The 16,566-nt window shown below is 34.4% G+C and overlaps 1 protein-coding gene across 1 annotated transcript; it reads right to left on the minus strand.

Moving 5' to 3' along the window:
• Positions 1–9,121: 9,121 nt before the first annotated feature.
• On the minus strand, positions 9,122–16,240 carry LOC105486718 (probable ATP-dependent RNA helicase DDX46). The gene is given in 4 exon segments (XM_071068719.1): positions 9,122–9,649; positions 9,652–10,727; positions 10,729–11,534; positions 16,172–16,240. Coding segments are annotated over 4 exon segments (2,394 nt in total). The 3' UTR covers positions 9,122–9,206.
• Positions 16,241–16,566: the final 326 nt, after the last annotated feature.

The raw sequence follows: 16,566 nt of genomic DNA on the forward strand, positions 1-16,566 counted from the left end.
TTTCCCCTTGTAAAAGTGGCATCTGGTTCTCCAACTTAACTTCAAACTGCAATTTTAAACAAATAATAAAGTGTTTTGAAACATTAATGTGGTTAACTGTCTTATCTACTGTCTATGTTCATCAGGAGCTGTGACATGCCCAAAAGAAGGTAATCAGACGAAGGAAGATAAGAAGCTAAATTCTAGAGAATCCATTAGTCATGCCTTAGATGACTGATCATTTTATTATTTTCCTAAGTAAGCTGAGGTTGACAATATCATGAATCATTTACACGTCAGTATTCAAACATTCCATTTTTAAATTGGGAGGGGGTATGTTTTAGAATAGAATAATGAAATTCCCTCCATCTCCTCCAGTGTACATCATTAAGAAGAACCTAATGGAAACATAAGGTTCTAAGGTTCTTGCTGGAAACAATAAGCAGAACTGCAGGAATTTTCTTATGGAAAACATTAAAAAAAGGAAATTCTAGCAATAGAATTCATTGTTAAAACTGTAAGTTACAACAATATTGTCTCTGCATGCTGACTGTAATCCTCTGTAATCTTCAAAGGCAAACAGGAACAGTAATAATCTTTTCATGTACTCCTAACTTCCTTCTCTGAAAGGCTAGAAAATGTCTTATATGTAGCGCTCATACTGTCATTCATCAAACCCAGTTTCTATTTTTCTTCAACTTGTAGATGAATGGATGCTTAGCCTTCCTGGCACAATGTGAATTTCTTAAGTGTCTGTAGACTACATCTCCTATTTTTACTTCTCGAAGTTGCTCTCAAGCTGTGATAAAGAGTTTCACTCTATTGGTACTGTTAACTGTCAATCACTCTGAAGATCTCCTCCTCCCCTTTTTTCTTTTTCCCCACATTTAGGCAAGCAATAAGAAAACTCAGAGTCTCTCCTTTGGCTATGGCAGGAAAGTTCAAACCATTGAAATCCTGACCTACTGGGGCTGACGGTAAGGGACTCAGTTGGGCCCAACCCTTTACCCCATTAAATACTGGAACTCCGCTTTTTCCTTAGGTTTCACTTCTCACTGAACCTGAGCCTCTTTTGTTGTGGATTATCTTGCCCTTTAGTAGGTAATAATACCATGTAAGTAATAAATTCATTTCATGTCCATTGTTTCCTTTCAGTCTTGATATCCATAAATTACTAGGGTCTGGGGTGATGTAGAGTTGCCTAGTATTCACCAAATAAAGTAAAAACAACACACACACACTGAGTGAAAAATCTAGAGAAACATTCCCATATTGCCACACACAGTTTTCTTGCTTTCTGCTGGTAAATATACCTTTCTGTATCCACGAGTTCAATTGACAACTTTGGATAGAAAATATTCATAAGGAAAAATGGATGGCTGCATGAAAGGAGAGTGCTCTACCTGACTTTATTCACTAATCAGAATATGCCTTAAAGCTGGGTGGCAAAAACTGAGCTGCGGGTTTTGAGGAAGATTCTAATAACAAGAAAAATGTACAAACATTTTTATTGTTGTTTATCCCTAAGCAATACAGCATAACAACTATTTATACAGCATTTACGTTGTATTAAGTGTTACGAGTCATCTAAAAAGGATTTAAAATATGTGAGAGAATATAAGTAGGTTATATGCAAATACTAGGCCATTTTATTAAGGGACTTGAGCATCTGCATTTTGGTATCTGTTGGAGGATGGGAGGTGGGGCGGCAGGTCCTGGAATCCATCCCTTATGGATACGGAGAGACAAACGTACATAGAAGCTACAAAAATAAATTACTTATTTCACCTCTTGCTGTTGACTTCAGGAAAACTATGCACTGTATCATCAGTATAGAGAGTTCTTGAAAAGCCTAGATCCTCCCAAGGTTTGATAGGTGTTGAAAAAAGGGAGATGCGGTGATAGCTCAAATAGAGAAAAGAGAAGAAAACCTCTAGGGAAAATCATTTCCACTTTCAGAAGCAAGTGAAGTGGCAGATGACTATTCCTTTTTCTCCTGAAAATGTTTTCTTGGCTTCCTGTCAAGTAATGGGACTTGCAAAAGGCATTGAAGATTGGACCAACTAATGAAATGGAATCAGGACATGGTATCATAAAATAAGTGTTTTTTGTAAATTATAGTTTCTTACTTTTTTTATTTTTTAACTTATTTATATTTCAAATAAGGTTTGTCGTTTAGATAAACTTTTTATTTTGTCCCATATATCATTCCTACAGCTTCTTGGATTTAATAGGATAATAAAATTTCTAAAGCAGATTGGTCTATGGCTTCCTTAAATTAACCCTGCCTCTTCTCTTACCAAAGTTACTAAAGACAAATATAAATAATCATGACCAACATATAAAGACATAAATGAGATTTACAGAGAATAACTTTGCTCAGTTATATAGGATTACCCATAAACAAAGGGAATTTACTAGCTTCAGTTGAAAAAATAAAATCCCATGGCATCTATCATATTTACTTCTGTCATCTCCACATTCAAAGGAAAACAAACACAGATTATCCACATATTTAATCACTTTTTATTTTACAAATGCTCTGTAAACAAAATGCTTCTCAGACCTATTCAATACAATTAAAACATAATAACATAGCTTTACCAAAAGGTGTATTCCAAAGTTATCAGTGAGATTCATTGACTGATAAAGAAAGATGAGCAATTTAATGTGAATGTTTCCTTTAGTGAATATACAGAATTCTCTCAAAGTTAAATGATTCAAAACATACCTAAATTCACCTAACTCAAAAATGTAGAATTCTTATACTCAATATCTGTACATTCTCACATACAAAAATATAATCTAAATGTTATTTTTAACAATGTAAAATTTGTTTCTCTCTTCGTTACTGCCGAGATTCCACTGACTGTTGAAATATAAAAGAAAAATAGCACTAAATCAGGTGTGATTAAATCACTTTTTCTGTTTATCTCCAACACTGGCATTTATTGACACTTGGAAACATTTATAAACTCATACTCTTATTGCTAACATCAATTATTATGCAAATACTTGAAATTTTTACTGACTTCATAAATAATGCATGAAAGCTTATAGACTTCAACTAGTGAGCATTATCTTTTGTGGTTTATAAATACAGAATAAAGAATAAGGTATAGTTTGGATGAGTCTGAACAACAGATGTTTCTACTTTATGAATTCTGGTCAAATCATTGGGAAAGAGTTTTATTTATACAATAAACATCTGCATTTTGGAAAATTAAACTAAAAATTATTTTATCATTTTCTCTAATAGCTTGGGACCTATATAAATCTATTAAGTTGACCTTAAATAGAACTGAAGGTGATAGTAGAGGTGTTTAAAATAAGTTTGGATAGTTTTTACGCATGTAAATCTATAACATACCTCTACCAAAATCTAATATTTAAGAAGAATTAATGGACATTACCTACGAAAAATTTGCATAATCAGTTTCAGCTTGATAAAATGTGATGGGGTATACGTATTCTTATTGAAATCCCCTCTAAAGCATAATGGAGATTTTAAACAAAATTAATGTGAATATACAATCTAAATAATATATTTGTGTCATAGAATTTTAGAGTTGGAATCTAGATATATATATAGATATATATATATCTAGAGAGAGAGAGAGACTGTTCTGTGTGTGTATACATATACACACACCCTATACATATATACACACACTATGTGTGTGTGTGTGTGTGTGTGTGTAGTGAGAGAGAGAGGGAGACTGTTCTATTGATTTTAAATAGAATGGAAACATCACAACTCAGGATAATTTGCTTGTCAAATCATACACAGAACTACTGTTCTGCCAGGCAATTGTTGATCTTAATCTGTTGTTTTCACCATATGGGGTCTCTATATAGATTAATCTCCACATTTTTGGTCTAAATGTAGAAGACTCTATCCAGCTCTCACTTATGTGTATGAATTCAGCCTAATTTGTCTGGAAATCATCATCATCATCTTCATTATCAATAGTAGTATTCAAATTTGACAAATGCTCTCTATTTTCTAAGTCTTGGGCAAAAAGGGTCGTTCTTAAATCTGAACAGAAATCTCATGACATAGGTACGATGATTCTTCCTGCCTAATAGACACAGAAACAGATACCAAAGTAGCTCACTCAAGATTATATGACTCATAAGTGGCAAAGCTGGTTTCTGAACTCTCATCTGACTTAATACAAACCCCAGAATACAAATATTATTTCAAATAATAATATTATTTTAAATATTTTAAATAATTTGTATTTTGAATAATTTGATTAAAGACCAAACACCTTGCCTTGTTTTCTAGCATAAATGCAAGCTACCAGCTCCTTGCACTAGCCTAGGCCAGTCTTGTAACGGAAATCCACTGGATTCAAAATCTATTCCTAGTACTTAACCTTCTTCTGAAAATTCCCTCATCTGTAAATTTGAGGATGCTGATAGTTGCAAAGATGCCAGGGAAGTTTATAATCATTACTGAACTAATCCTTTTGAAAATATAAAGCAGAATTAAATGTTAATATTACTACTCTTTTTAATTAAAGTGGGAAACACATCCAAAAAGTCTGTAACTAAGTTCATTACTCTCATTTATGCAGCTAAACTTAAGTCCTACCAAATGTATGTTTTAAGTTGATTAAAAATATGGTAGGCTACATTTATAAATACCCATTAGTAACATGCTATACTGGTAAATATATTTTTGCTCTTATGACTAGAGAGTGTTGTACTTTAGTCAAAAAAAAACCTCAATAATTATCTACTCTCCTATTTTTATTTGCAATAGATATGTATTTATTCATGCACTTGGATTCTTATTGAATGAAGGATGTTATGTCACTTGCATTGAGTACATAGGCATCCCTTTGACAAATAAAATCAGAATCTAAACTACAGAACCAGGTTAAAGTGGGTACAGAAGTACAATTTTAGTAAAGGCCAAAGTTTTGCTAGTGTTTCACTTAAAATTTATTTTTAAGCTTTCTGAATGTTCTCTTAAAGAAAAAGACTTAATTATGTACATATCTTTTTTGTATTGTTAACAGGGAAGAAACATACTAATATGAATGGCATTATCTACATTATATATGTTATACAAGAAAATTATATATTCAAGATAAACATTTTTATAATCACAATACTTCAATATAAATGTGTTCAATATCGTAAAGATGCAGGTTGTATAATTATTTGTCAAGCAAATTCTTCTCAGTTATGTTTGAATTCTATTTAAAATCAATATTAATGTTGACATATTCATATTTAAGGCTTTTTAATTATTTAAATTGGTTCGAATTTGCTGTGTTCAGTATTATTAGTAGTAAAAGTAGGCTCTGGTAGTGAAAATATATATTTTTAGCTCCCTTCTGTAAGTCTTTCCATTAAATGCTATAGTGTCACATTTTTACATGCCTCTCAGCACCTCACTGTTCTTGTTGCCTATAATATTTTATTAGTTTAATCCTTCTGAAATAATCCTGGTCATTCAAAACCAATACATCAAACTCTTCTAGAATGAACAAAAGAAAAAAATATTTGTGAAGAGTAAAAGAAAAAGGAGACTTCTCAGATATAATAACTTTAAATAATACATCTCAAAACGGTGGTTTGATATAAAGATAATTTAGATCCATCTACTTTGAAAAGATGCTTTCTTGACAGTTGAAATTTTTTACACTCTTTTAAGTGTTTTCATCAAGAATTTCTGGTTAAGAGATCATTTGTTAGCTTTCAAGTTCCTTGAGGCCTGGGTCTGAGAGAGTATCTGAACAGTGGGTGCTCAGTACAGGTTTATTGAATTGAACCAGAATAATGTCAGTCATATCAGAAAAAGAATAAGAGGGAAAAAGAAAGAAAGCAGAGCAAATGAAGAGTTTTGGTTCTGACACTTGTACAAGTGCTGAATCGACAGCATATAGCCAGGTGTCATCTAGTGTGTGAGTGAGAAGGTAGATTAATCTTGGCTGACCTTTTCTAATGGACAGAGCAACTTTGATCCTCTATTTTAAAGCACTTAAAACTGTGATGTAGGAAGGTGTTGTTGTATTTATTGGTCTTGACTTGTCATAGGCTTCTGGCACCTTATTAGCAAATGCCAACCTGGGGCTACATTTTTGGACTATCTGGTAGATATTTACAGCAAAGACAGCAATAAAGAATTCCGGAGAAGTTGTCTGGCAACTAAGACTCTTTTACTTATCCGAATGGTACCAGAATATTGTTACTGTTCGAAGCTGACATTAATTCAAGGCTACCAAGTATTATAGATGGCTTGCCAAAATACAAAAGGGATGGTGGTTTGTATAAAAACAAAAATGAAACAAGTAAAAATACACACATACATAAAGAAAGCCTGCACAAATGCAAGAAGACCGTGAGATGGTGTGTCTTAGTTCTGGTATGACTATAAGTTTAATGTCAGTTTATAATTGTCTTAAGATGGGAGTCATAATGATCACGTGCCATGTGAGAACATTTGAGGCAGATCAAAGAAGAGAAAAAGGATAGAAACTCTAGTATTACCAAACCGTTGCTCTGTTATCATTTCTGGAAAAAAAAATTGTAAAGCTAAGAAAAACTGGGGCATTTTGAAGAAAATGAAGTAAAAAAGGTGAATATAAAACTTTGCTCTAGCAACATCCTGAAAAACTGTTAGAAATAAAGGAATAGGCAGGGTGTGGCGCCTCACCCCTATAATCCCAGCAATTTGGGAGGCCAAAGTGGGCGGATCACCTGAGGTTGGGTGTTCGAGACCAGCTTGACCAACATGGAGAAACCCCGTCTCTACTAAAAATACAAAATTAGCTGGGCATGGTGCCGCATGCCTGTAATCCCAGCTACTCGGGAGACCTAGGCAGGAGAATCACTTGAACCTAGGAGGTAGAGGTTGCGGTGAGCCGTGATCACGCCATCGCACTCCAGCCTGGGTGACAAAAGCAAAACTCCACCTCAAAAAAAAAAAAAAAAGTAAAGGATTAAAGTTACAAAATCTAACAAACAGGTTCCATTGCCTTAACTCATCTAGCAACTATATAAAAACATTTACTTTTCCATTAAAAACACAGGAGACAGTTTTCTTTTTAGCAATTTACTTGTTTGGCACTCTACATACATTGCTTCATAAAATATTTAAGGTTATGATAGGCAGTCCTGGTGTGGTGGCTCACACCTGTCATCCCAGCTCCTGAGTCCAGAAGTTTGACAACATCTTGCACAACATGGTAATACCCCATCTCTACCAAAACTACAAAAAAAATTAGCCAAGCATAATGGTGTGCACCAATAATCCAAGTTACTGAAGTAAGAGGCTTGCTTGAGCCCAGGAGACGGAGGCTGCAGTGAGTTGAAATCATGCCACCGCACTCCAGCCTCGGAAACAGAGTGAGACTCTCTCTCATAAATAAATAAACAAATAAAGTTATGATAGGCAGAACTTTTTCAGCATAAAAAAATGGCAAGTGGTCATCATCCACATTTTTCAGTAAAGAAAAAAGCAAGGGTTCAATAATTAAACATAATTAATTAAAATCCAAGATTTAAAGGAATATCCTATTTGACCAACTTTTCCTCTCTTATTCTGTGAACATTTCACCTGAGGATGTCTGAGTATCAGGGGCAGAGTAAAGAGGAATAGGTAGGAAAAGCTGGATAGGAGTAGGATATTTAGCTTTCATTTGACACACAGCCATCAAACTGAACTGTGTGTCCTTTTCCATTGTAAATAGTCACATAATACATAACCAAAAAATTTTTAAAAAGCAATGCATGTATATTTTGAGTTTACATATTGAGTTCTTTGAATAATCATAGATTATTAAATACTAAGATGATATACTCTATTAGATGTGTAATACACGTTATACATTTATGACATACATATGTATAGATGCTACACTTGTTTTCATAGACATTGAGTTCTATACATGTAAATTAAAGTGATTCGGATTTTCAAGATCTCACTGAAAGAATACCTCTTAGAGTGAAAATCATAAATGAATATACATAAAGTATTTCTAGTAGAAAAATGAATTCCCCTGTCTAGACACAGTCATAAGAAAAAATAAAAGGAGGAAGATACCTGTAGAGATTTCTTATTGCACTGGATATCTTTCATTTGCCCCGCAAGTCCAATCCCTATTCTCAAACCTGCTCTGTGCACCTAGGAGGCTGAAATACACAATGTCCTACTTCCAGGGCTCCCTTACTGCCTGACGTCAGTTGAGTTCAGCCAATAAAAAGCAGGAGCAAGTGACTGGAGGAAGAGAGAAGAGCAAGGACTGCAAGAAGAGAGAAGGGTGTGGCAAGTAGTTACATTCCTGGCTCCCTCCCTCTTCTAGGAGTGCTGGCATTAACTATTTCTTTGACCAAAAGTCACAGATCCAGCCAGGCAGCCCTGTCCTCACAAGCCTCTCTGTCTGTAGATTTTAGTAAATTATTTACCTCTCCCCTACAGGACTAGGAATGCTACCAGGGCCCCTTTATTACTAACTGAGAGGTTCTAGACTATCCTTGTGTGGCTTCCCTGTGGGGTGCCCAAATCTTTATTCCATGTTTCTCAAGTTACCACATCAGTTATCTTTTGGAAACCTGAATGTACACCTAAAATATCTAGAAATTTGAGACCTTTGTTTTCTTGTTTTTTTAACTATTAAATCTTTACTTGTATAAAAACCGAAATTAGTCCAACTACTTTTTGCCCATTTATGATGATAAAAATTGAAACAAAAACTCTCAACCTATTTTGTAAGACTTCTATTATAACATTCTTAAATTCAGTTCATATTGTTCCACAGAGTTATGTAACATTTAAGCTCAAGGTGGGGACACAAAATATGATAGTGAATTTTACCTTTTCTTAGGAAATGATCACAATTTCACTGAAAGTACAGGATAAAGTGAATAGCCCCTTAACGACTTGTGTACTTTATTGCCTTAAATAGAAAGTTCAAATATTTCCATTTTTTAAACCTCTAGAATGTTATCCAGACATTTAAAATATTGATATTTAAGTTTACATTAAAGGACATCATACTCTGAAAACAGGCCGGCTTTAGATATAGTTTGATTGATTGTGGGGGTACTTACGGACAAATGTCTTTACCAAATACCAGTTTTTTGTATTTAAAAAAAAAATCAGCAAGACAGAATTTAAAAAATCTTGATTTACAATACATTGTAAACTGCAGACTGCAACTGCCACATCTATCATAGACCAGCACAGGTAAAAATCTTTTTTCCGATGTCTATAAGACTTTGTATCTTCCTTTATTTGTTGGTTGGTATGAATTTTGCAGCCGGATCAGCTCTTCTTTTATGAGCCTGGTGATTTCTGCCTTTGCTTTCTGCACAGCCAGTTCATTGGCACTTTCAATTGCCAAGTAAATCTTCCACTTGCCTTCCTTGGGTTCTTTACCAGGAGGGAAGTATGTTCCTCTGATTGTAATTGTGGCTTCAGAGTATTCACTGATCCTCTGCAGAGCTTCCTTAGAGGTAACTTTCCACCTAGCAGTCTGTGGGAAGTCACTGATCTCTAATTCTTCTTCATATCTCTTAAAAGATTCGTTCTGTCCACCATCCTGTCTCTCTTCTTCTTGTTTCTCTAAAGGCACATAATTGAGCTTGGCATTGATCTTTTCGGCAAGTTGTTCTGCAATGGTTTTTGCAGAAACAGTGGGAGCCAGAATGTGCCACCTCTAAGAATTGCATTGATGGCCTGTTGCATCACATCTACCTGAGACTCGATGCCCAAATTCTTCTGGGCGTTGATTCTGAGAGCCAATCTCTTATCAATTTCTAATTTCTCAGCATTTCCTGCAGTTGGAGCAGGAACACTTGATGTTCCAGGAGCAGCCATATCCTTTACTCTCTTCTTTGCATTAAACATGCTTTCAGTTTGCTCATCAGTGTCAACTGCAGCATCCTCATCATCTGAATCTTGCAGACCAAGAGCTGCTTTTTGTAACTTCTTCCTCTCATTAGCCAAAGCTTGTTCTGTTTCATCAAACTTGAATCCCTTACCAGAGAACCAACTACTCTTTTTAATTATTTTCCCCTCAGTTTTCTGTTGATCTTTGAAATCACTCCACAGTTTCTCTAAATCAGGAGGTACTGCGGTCCCTGACAATTCAAGAGCTTTAATTATGTCACCAGCATAGCGAGCTTGATCTTCTGTGATAAAAGTATAAGCATAACCCTTGTTGCCTGCTCTTCCAGTCCACCCTGCTCTGTGTACATAATCCTCATAATGGTTGGGGCAGCTATAATTTACTACAAGAATCAGATGTTTCACATCTAGACCTCGGGCAGCAACAGAGGTAGCCACAAGTTTGCAGGTCCCATTCTTAAAGTCATTTATGATGCTATCTCTGTCATATTGATCAATGCCTCCATGAAGAGACATGCAAGGATAAGATGCTCTCATTAAATCCTTAAGAAGACCATCAGCATGTCCCTGCTTATCCACAAATATAATGACAGATCCTGACTCTTGATAATGGCCTAGAAGCTCAAGTAACTTCAAGAATTTCTTTTCTTCTTCAATCACAGTCACTTGTTGCTCCACATCCGAGCAAACCACACTCCTGCCTCCAACTTGTACTTCAATAGGTTTACTCAGGATCCTGCTAGTCAAAGCCTCCATAGCTCTGGGGAAAGTAGCTGAAAACATAACCGTCTGTCGATCAGGATGAACATTATCCACGATGCGCATGACCTGGGGTTCAAAACCCATGTCAAACATTCTGTCTGCTTCATCTAAAACAACATGTCAGTCTTCGAAGATTTGTGACCCTACCACTGTTAGCTGCTAACATGTCAATCACTCGACCAGGTGTGCAAACAGTAATTTCAGCACCTCTTTTCAGCTCAGCAATCTGTTCACTGATTCCTGTTCCTCCATAAACACAGACCACTCTAAGTCCCAAAGTCTTGGAAAACTTCTTACACTCTTTAGTAATCTGTAAAGCCAGTTCTCGAGTTGGAGTCATGATGACAGCTACTGGCCCCTCTCCTTCTTCTAATGACCTCTGACCCATGATGTGTCTAAACATGGGCAACAGAAAAGCAATGGTCTTTCCACTTCCTGTTTTGGCAATGCCAATCAAATCTCGTCCAGACATTATACCAGGAATAGCTTGGGTTTGGATGGGCGTGGGTTTTTCATAGCCATGCTTTTTGAGGGAATTTAAGATCTTCATGGAAATTCCACACTGGACCCAGGATTTAATTGGTTTGGGACAACCTTTTCCTTTAACTGTAATGCCCTCCATTTCTAATCGAAACACATTTACCTCTTCTTGAGACATTTTTGCTAGTTCTGGAACTTCGACATAGAAGTTTTTCCTAAATCGCTCATATTCAATTTTTCCATGATCAACTGGTTCTAGAAGCTTTTGCTGTTTTGTTTGATACCCTGTAAGGGCTGTCTGAAGATCAACTTCTTCCTCCTCTGAAGAACACTCCATGGCATCCTGGTCATTCTCCATCAGCTCACCTTTCTTCTTATCAGAATCCACAACTGCTTTTTTGGTGGTTTGGCCGCGCTGGGATGGCCGCCGCCGGTATAGCTGTCGCTAGTGCTTAGCGCCGATATTTGCTGGGCGCTGAGGGCAGCGCAGTCTCCTCGTTTGTCCCGTTCGCCTGCGCGTGGTACTCAAGGGCACCAGCATTCTCGCGGCCGGCAGCATGGGTCGGGAGAGACCTTTGTTTTCTGGATCTTTTTCAAGAATTAGTTTAGATGCTGACTTGAGAGGAATTTAGCACAGTGTTTTTTTAAAAATACACTTAAAATAATGTCAATGTGTTATTTAATTATGTAATTTGTTGCTTTATCTAACTAGATTTGCATCTCTCATCTATACCATGCATATAAAAATATATTTGATACAAATTATAATACAAGGCATACAAAAATAATTATAATAACAGAACGTTTTCTAAAGAGATTTTAAAAGTGTAAGTCAAATGCCTTAATGTAATACTACTTCTAAAATGTATTCTAAAGAAATAATCTTGCGTGTGTGGTTAGATTTAACTACAGAAATATTCATTGTAACCTTTCTTTAGAAGTGAATATTGAAAACTGAAATAAATCTAAATGTCCAACTTTATAATTGCTAGTTATGGAATACTAACAAATGAAATCCATACTTTTAACATAGCATTTAATGACCCAAATATATGTTCAAAATACATATAAAGGAAAAACTGATATGTTATTAAAGAAGATAGAATAAAATTTATTTTGAAAATGTATGCTAATAAGACAGTTTTGATATTTAGGAAAACTAAAATGCTGTTAGGTAACATTTTCAACAAAATAAATTTTCTGTTTGCTGAGATTATAGGTGTTTTTTAACAATTTTTAATGTATGCTATACACACTGAACATGTATAATTCATATATCAAGAAAAAATCAATAAGTTCAATTTTTAAAATCAAAAATAAAAGTCAACATAATAGATCAGAGAAGATAAAGATGAATTACACTTTTTTCTTTACCTGACAAAAGAGAGTGCATGGTTTATGGAGATAATTTTTTCTCTGGTTTTAGCTCTAAGATATAAAAGGAATTTATTGTATACATCTGGAAATAAGAGGTACTGAATACCTAACGTATATTAAGACTAATTACTGTTTTAGCTTTTTTTTTTGTACACTATAGAAGTACTGTGTGATGACTTAACCTTATCAACCATTGAGCGAGCCATTTTCAAACACTGATTAAAATCGAAGCGTTACATAAGTAATTTTCACCAAAGCATTGAAAACTATTATCTAAGATTAAGAAAACACTTTTCTAGGGATCCCTGATATCTAGGGATCTAATGACCATTAGATCCACCTCGTATAATGGAATTAGGACAAGCCAAAGATCTGGATGATTGAATCATCATTTGGGGATTATTACCATCATACAGCTCAGTTTATGGCAATTTATATACATGTATTTAGTATTAACTGAAGGAAACTCATAGGAATTAGATGCCAGATATGAGGACCACACACATATCTTTTGAGTGCTTGTGACCTAAATTGAAAAGTGTGTTTTAAGAGTCTGGGATATGGAACCACCTTTTCTCTATTGTCAAATCCAACTCATTCTAGCTACTGACATAATTTGCACAATATAAATACAAATAATAATGAGCAAATTTATGTGAAAATATGTTTCCAATGTACAGGTAGTTTTAACCATTCTTTTTAGAAGAAATGTGTGTAAATATCTTAATTGTTGAAATGAGTAAGTCATTCACAGGTTTGTTAACAATGTTTTTCCATGTAGATAGAGTGATAATAATTTGTATTACATTTTAGAGTTGTTTGACGCAAATAAGTAAGAACCAACTCAAAATTTTATTGAGGTTAAACTCCAAGAAGATAAAAGGAAAACTAAAATCACAAAGTAAAATATAATTAAAATATTTCAACTAAGAAAAAAAGTAAAAAGTTAAGCATCTCAGACAATGTTCGAGGTTGAAGTTGGTTAATTGCAATGGAAAATTCGCTAATTACCACAAATAGTAACTGAGAGACATAAATATTATACAGGTGTGGCTGTAGGAAGCTGATATTAATCAAACACATTTGGCGTTTTCAAGGCTGCAAAAATTACAATTGTAAACACTGTCCAACTCAAACAAATGTTATGTGAATTTTAAATGGGTCTTAGTAAATTATAATGTATAAAAACAGAATTTTTACTATGGATCATAATTGTTAATGTGTTTCATAGTCAAGGTTGAAATATAAATCAATTCACTCTATTATTTGGCTTGGAAGTTTAAAAGGACAATTCACATTTCCCTTGATACACTCTACCAGTGTCACTGGACTGGTGATGTGACAAGAAACATCTTCTGTAGAACTGAATTGCAATAATATGGAGATTATAACAAAATGATATCTGTACCTAAGAATACTGACTTTAAAAACCTTCTTCAGATTGCAACATTGATCTCCAGATCTGTTGGGAACGAGCTGCCTTACTTAATGTAACAGTCTTGGCAATAGAATAATCATATATATCATCCATGGATAATTAATTTTTAATCACTGAATTTCACTGAAATATGTTGAACATAAAAATTATACAAATATAATTTTGTATGCTAAGTTTCAGATTCTTTGGAATTTTATTCTAACCATCAATCAAGACAGTATACTGTGAGAAATGTAGACCATGTAATTATAAAGTCAACATTCAGGAAGTTTATTTTTCTCTTATTTTTAATTATCTCAAAATGATTGTGATTCCTGCAGAGTATCAGTATATCTGGTAAGTGAGAGTCTATTTCTCTTAAACTTCATCTGTATTAACCAGCTTTATATGACCAAAATGTCCCCCAAATTTAAAGCTTTGCACAGTAAGGCCTTATATGTACACCTCGCCTCATTTCAAAAGACTAAAGCAGTTGTTCTCAAATTCAGCTGCACATTAATATAAACTGGAAAACTGTTTAAGCTCCTGATAACAAAGCCACATGTGAGACTAATTTATGCTGAATCACTAGGCCAAGGACCCAGGTATCAGTAATTTTTAAAACTGTAGAGGGATAACCAGGATTGAGAACCACTGCACAAAATGGTAAATGCAACTTTTATTTAAGTTAATTTTTTTAAAGAAATAATGGTTGAATTATTTCTTAAAACTATAGAGGGATAACCAGGGTTGAGAACCACTGCACAAAATGGTAAATGCAACTTTTATTTAAGTTAATTTTTTTAAAAGAAATAATGGCTGAATTGATACTGATCTTAGTACCAAGTCATGGCAATTTTTTCGGACTTAGAGAATTCATCCTGGCGTTGAGATTATTAAAGGAACCTAGAAATCCAAGTGTTTTTGTTTACATTTTTCCTGTAAATATTAAGAGTATGCTAGTGCTCATCCTTATTTATTTTGGAAAATATATTAAACATTTGAGATTGAATATCAAAAATCTCTAAAATAATGTTAGAAATACCATTCTTCTATGAAATAAGCTCAATCAAGATACGTATTATAGTGCCCATTTAAGAAAGTCTAATAATAATGCTTGCACTGCTTAAAGATTAGGTTGATAAATTAATTATTGTTAATTCTACTTGCATAATCAACAGACACCTAGAGATGGAGTCTTAAGTATAGACACAGAAGTTGAATACTTTTAAGAACTTTTACATTTACATCCTGGTTAAATCTTATACTCTAAAATTATGTTGAATGGTTGTGATTAGTACATGTGTGATTAGAACTGTCTTTCTCAGGTTATTACACCACCATACAGACACAGCAAAAATTATAGAATTAAAAATAAAGCAAGAAAAATAATGTAACACTTTATTGGCTTCAGACAATTATTTTGAGATCCTAATCCTACCAAAACATTCTGCTTTTCTTAACTTGATTCTACTTTTTTTGTTTGTTCATTTTAATAAAGGATGAACCAATATCCTGAGAAATTTTCAAACAGGGCTGGGTATAACACTAAGTCCTAGATCTCACTATGTTTTAGAAAAACTGTAAAGTATTTCAAATAATCAGTGAAGTTTCAGCTCTGCACCACTGTGTCTTTGTAATATGGGGAAAATCACTTCACTTCTCTCTCTCTGTCGTTTTTGGCACATGTAAGGCAGAGAAAATAATATCTACTCCAGCTATCCCATAGGTTATTATAAAATGTAATAAGAGATAGAAAATCACTTTATAATGTTCAAGGTATTATAAAAGTAAGCCATGATTATATGTGGGATCTACAGCACTTTGTTATTTACCATTTAATGTATTTTTAATGTACGTTTTTGCCATATTTAAAAATTATAATTTTTACATTTTGATTTTTAAGTGAAAAAGAGTGATAGTATGACATTATGCCATGTTATATCTGATGCCATTATGTCAAACAAAGAAAGCATTTTAAACCGTTTGGAATATTATCAAAATAAATCTTTTAACTATGATGATACAGGCTTTTGAGGATTTAGTTTGTACAGCAAAAACAGAGGCAATGAAGACAAAAATAGATAAACAGAATTACTTAAAATTATAAAGTTTGTGCAGAGCAAAGGAAATAGGAGGATGGAGGGTGGAGAGGCAACCTACAAACTGGGAGAAAATATTTGCAAACTTTATATCTCAATGTACTAGTGACTATCACCCTAGTAACTAGTGACGGGAGCACTGTCGTGCATTGGGTATTTTTAAATTTTCGGGATGCTGCCACCTACCATGGCAGGAGCCTGATACCTGCGGAATCGATTGTAGCTGGACTTATCTTGAATATTCTGAACCAACATACCCAACCATAAGGTGTTCATTCATGCTCGAAGGGCATAAAAATCAATACACATTTCACACACACACGTACGTTCACGCACACGTAAGTTCACGCACACACCTACCTTCACGCACTAAAGGACTGCTTCCGATTAAAACCGCAAATCTCCCCTCCCCCCATCTCTGACTTTATTGTTAAATTAGGTGAGAGGTACTCTTGCCAACCCCCGAAAACAAGGTACTTAAATTGAACCTAGTCAGAGCCCTAAAAATCATAATTTAACCATGAACAATCCTGGCCCCTCGATTAACGGAATTTTCTAAAAAATTCTAATATTCTCCAACC

Source organism: Macaca nemestrina, chromosome 9 (genome assembly GCF_043159975.1).
Source record: "Macaca nemestrina isolate mMacNem1 chromosome 9, mMacNem.hap1, whole genome shotgun sequence".
Taxonomy (NCBI): Eukaryota; Metazoa; Chordata; class Mammalia; order Primates; family Cercopithecidae; genus Macaca; species Macaca nemestrina.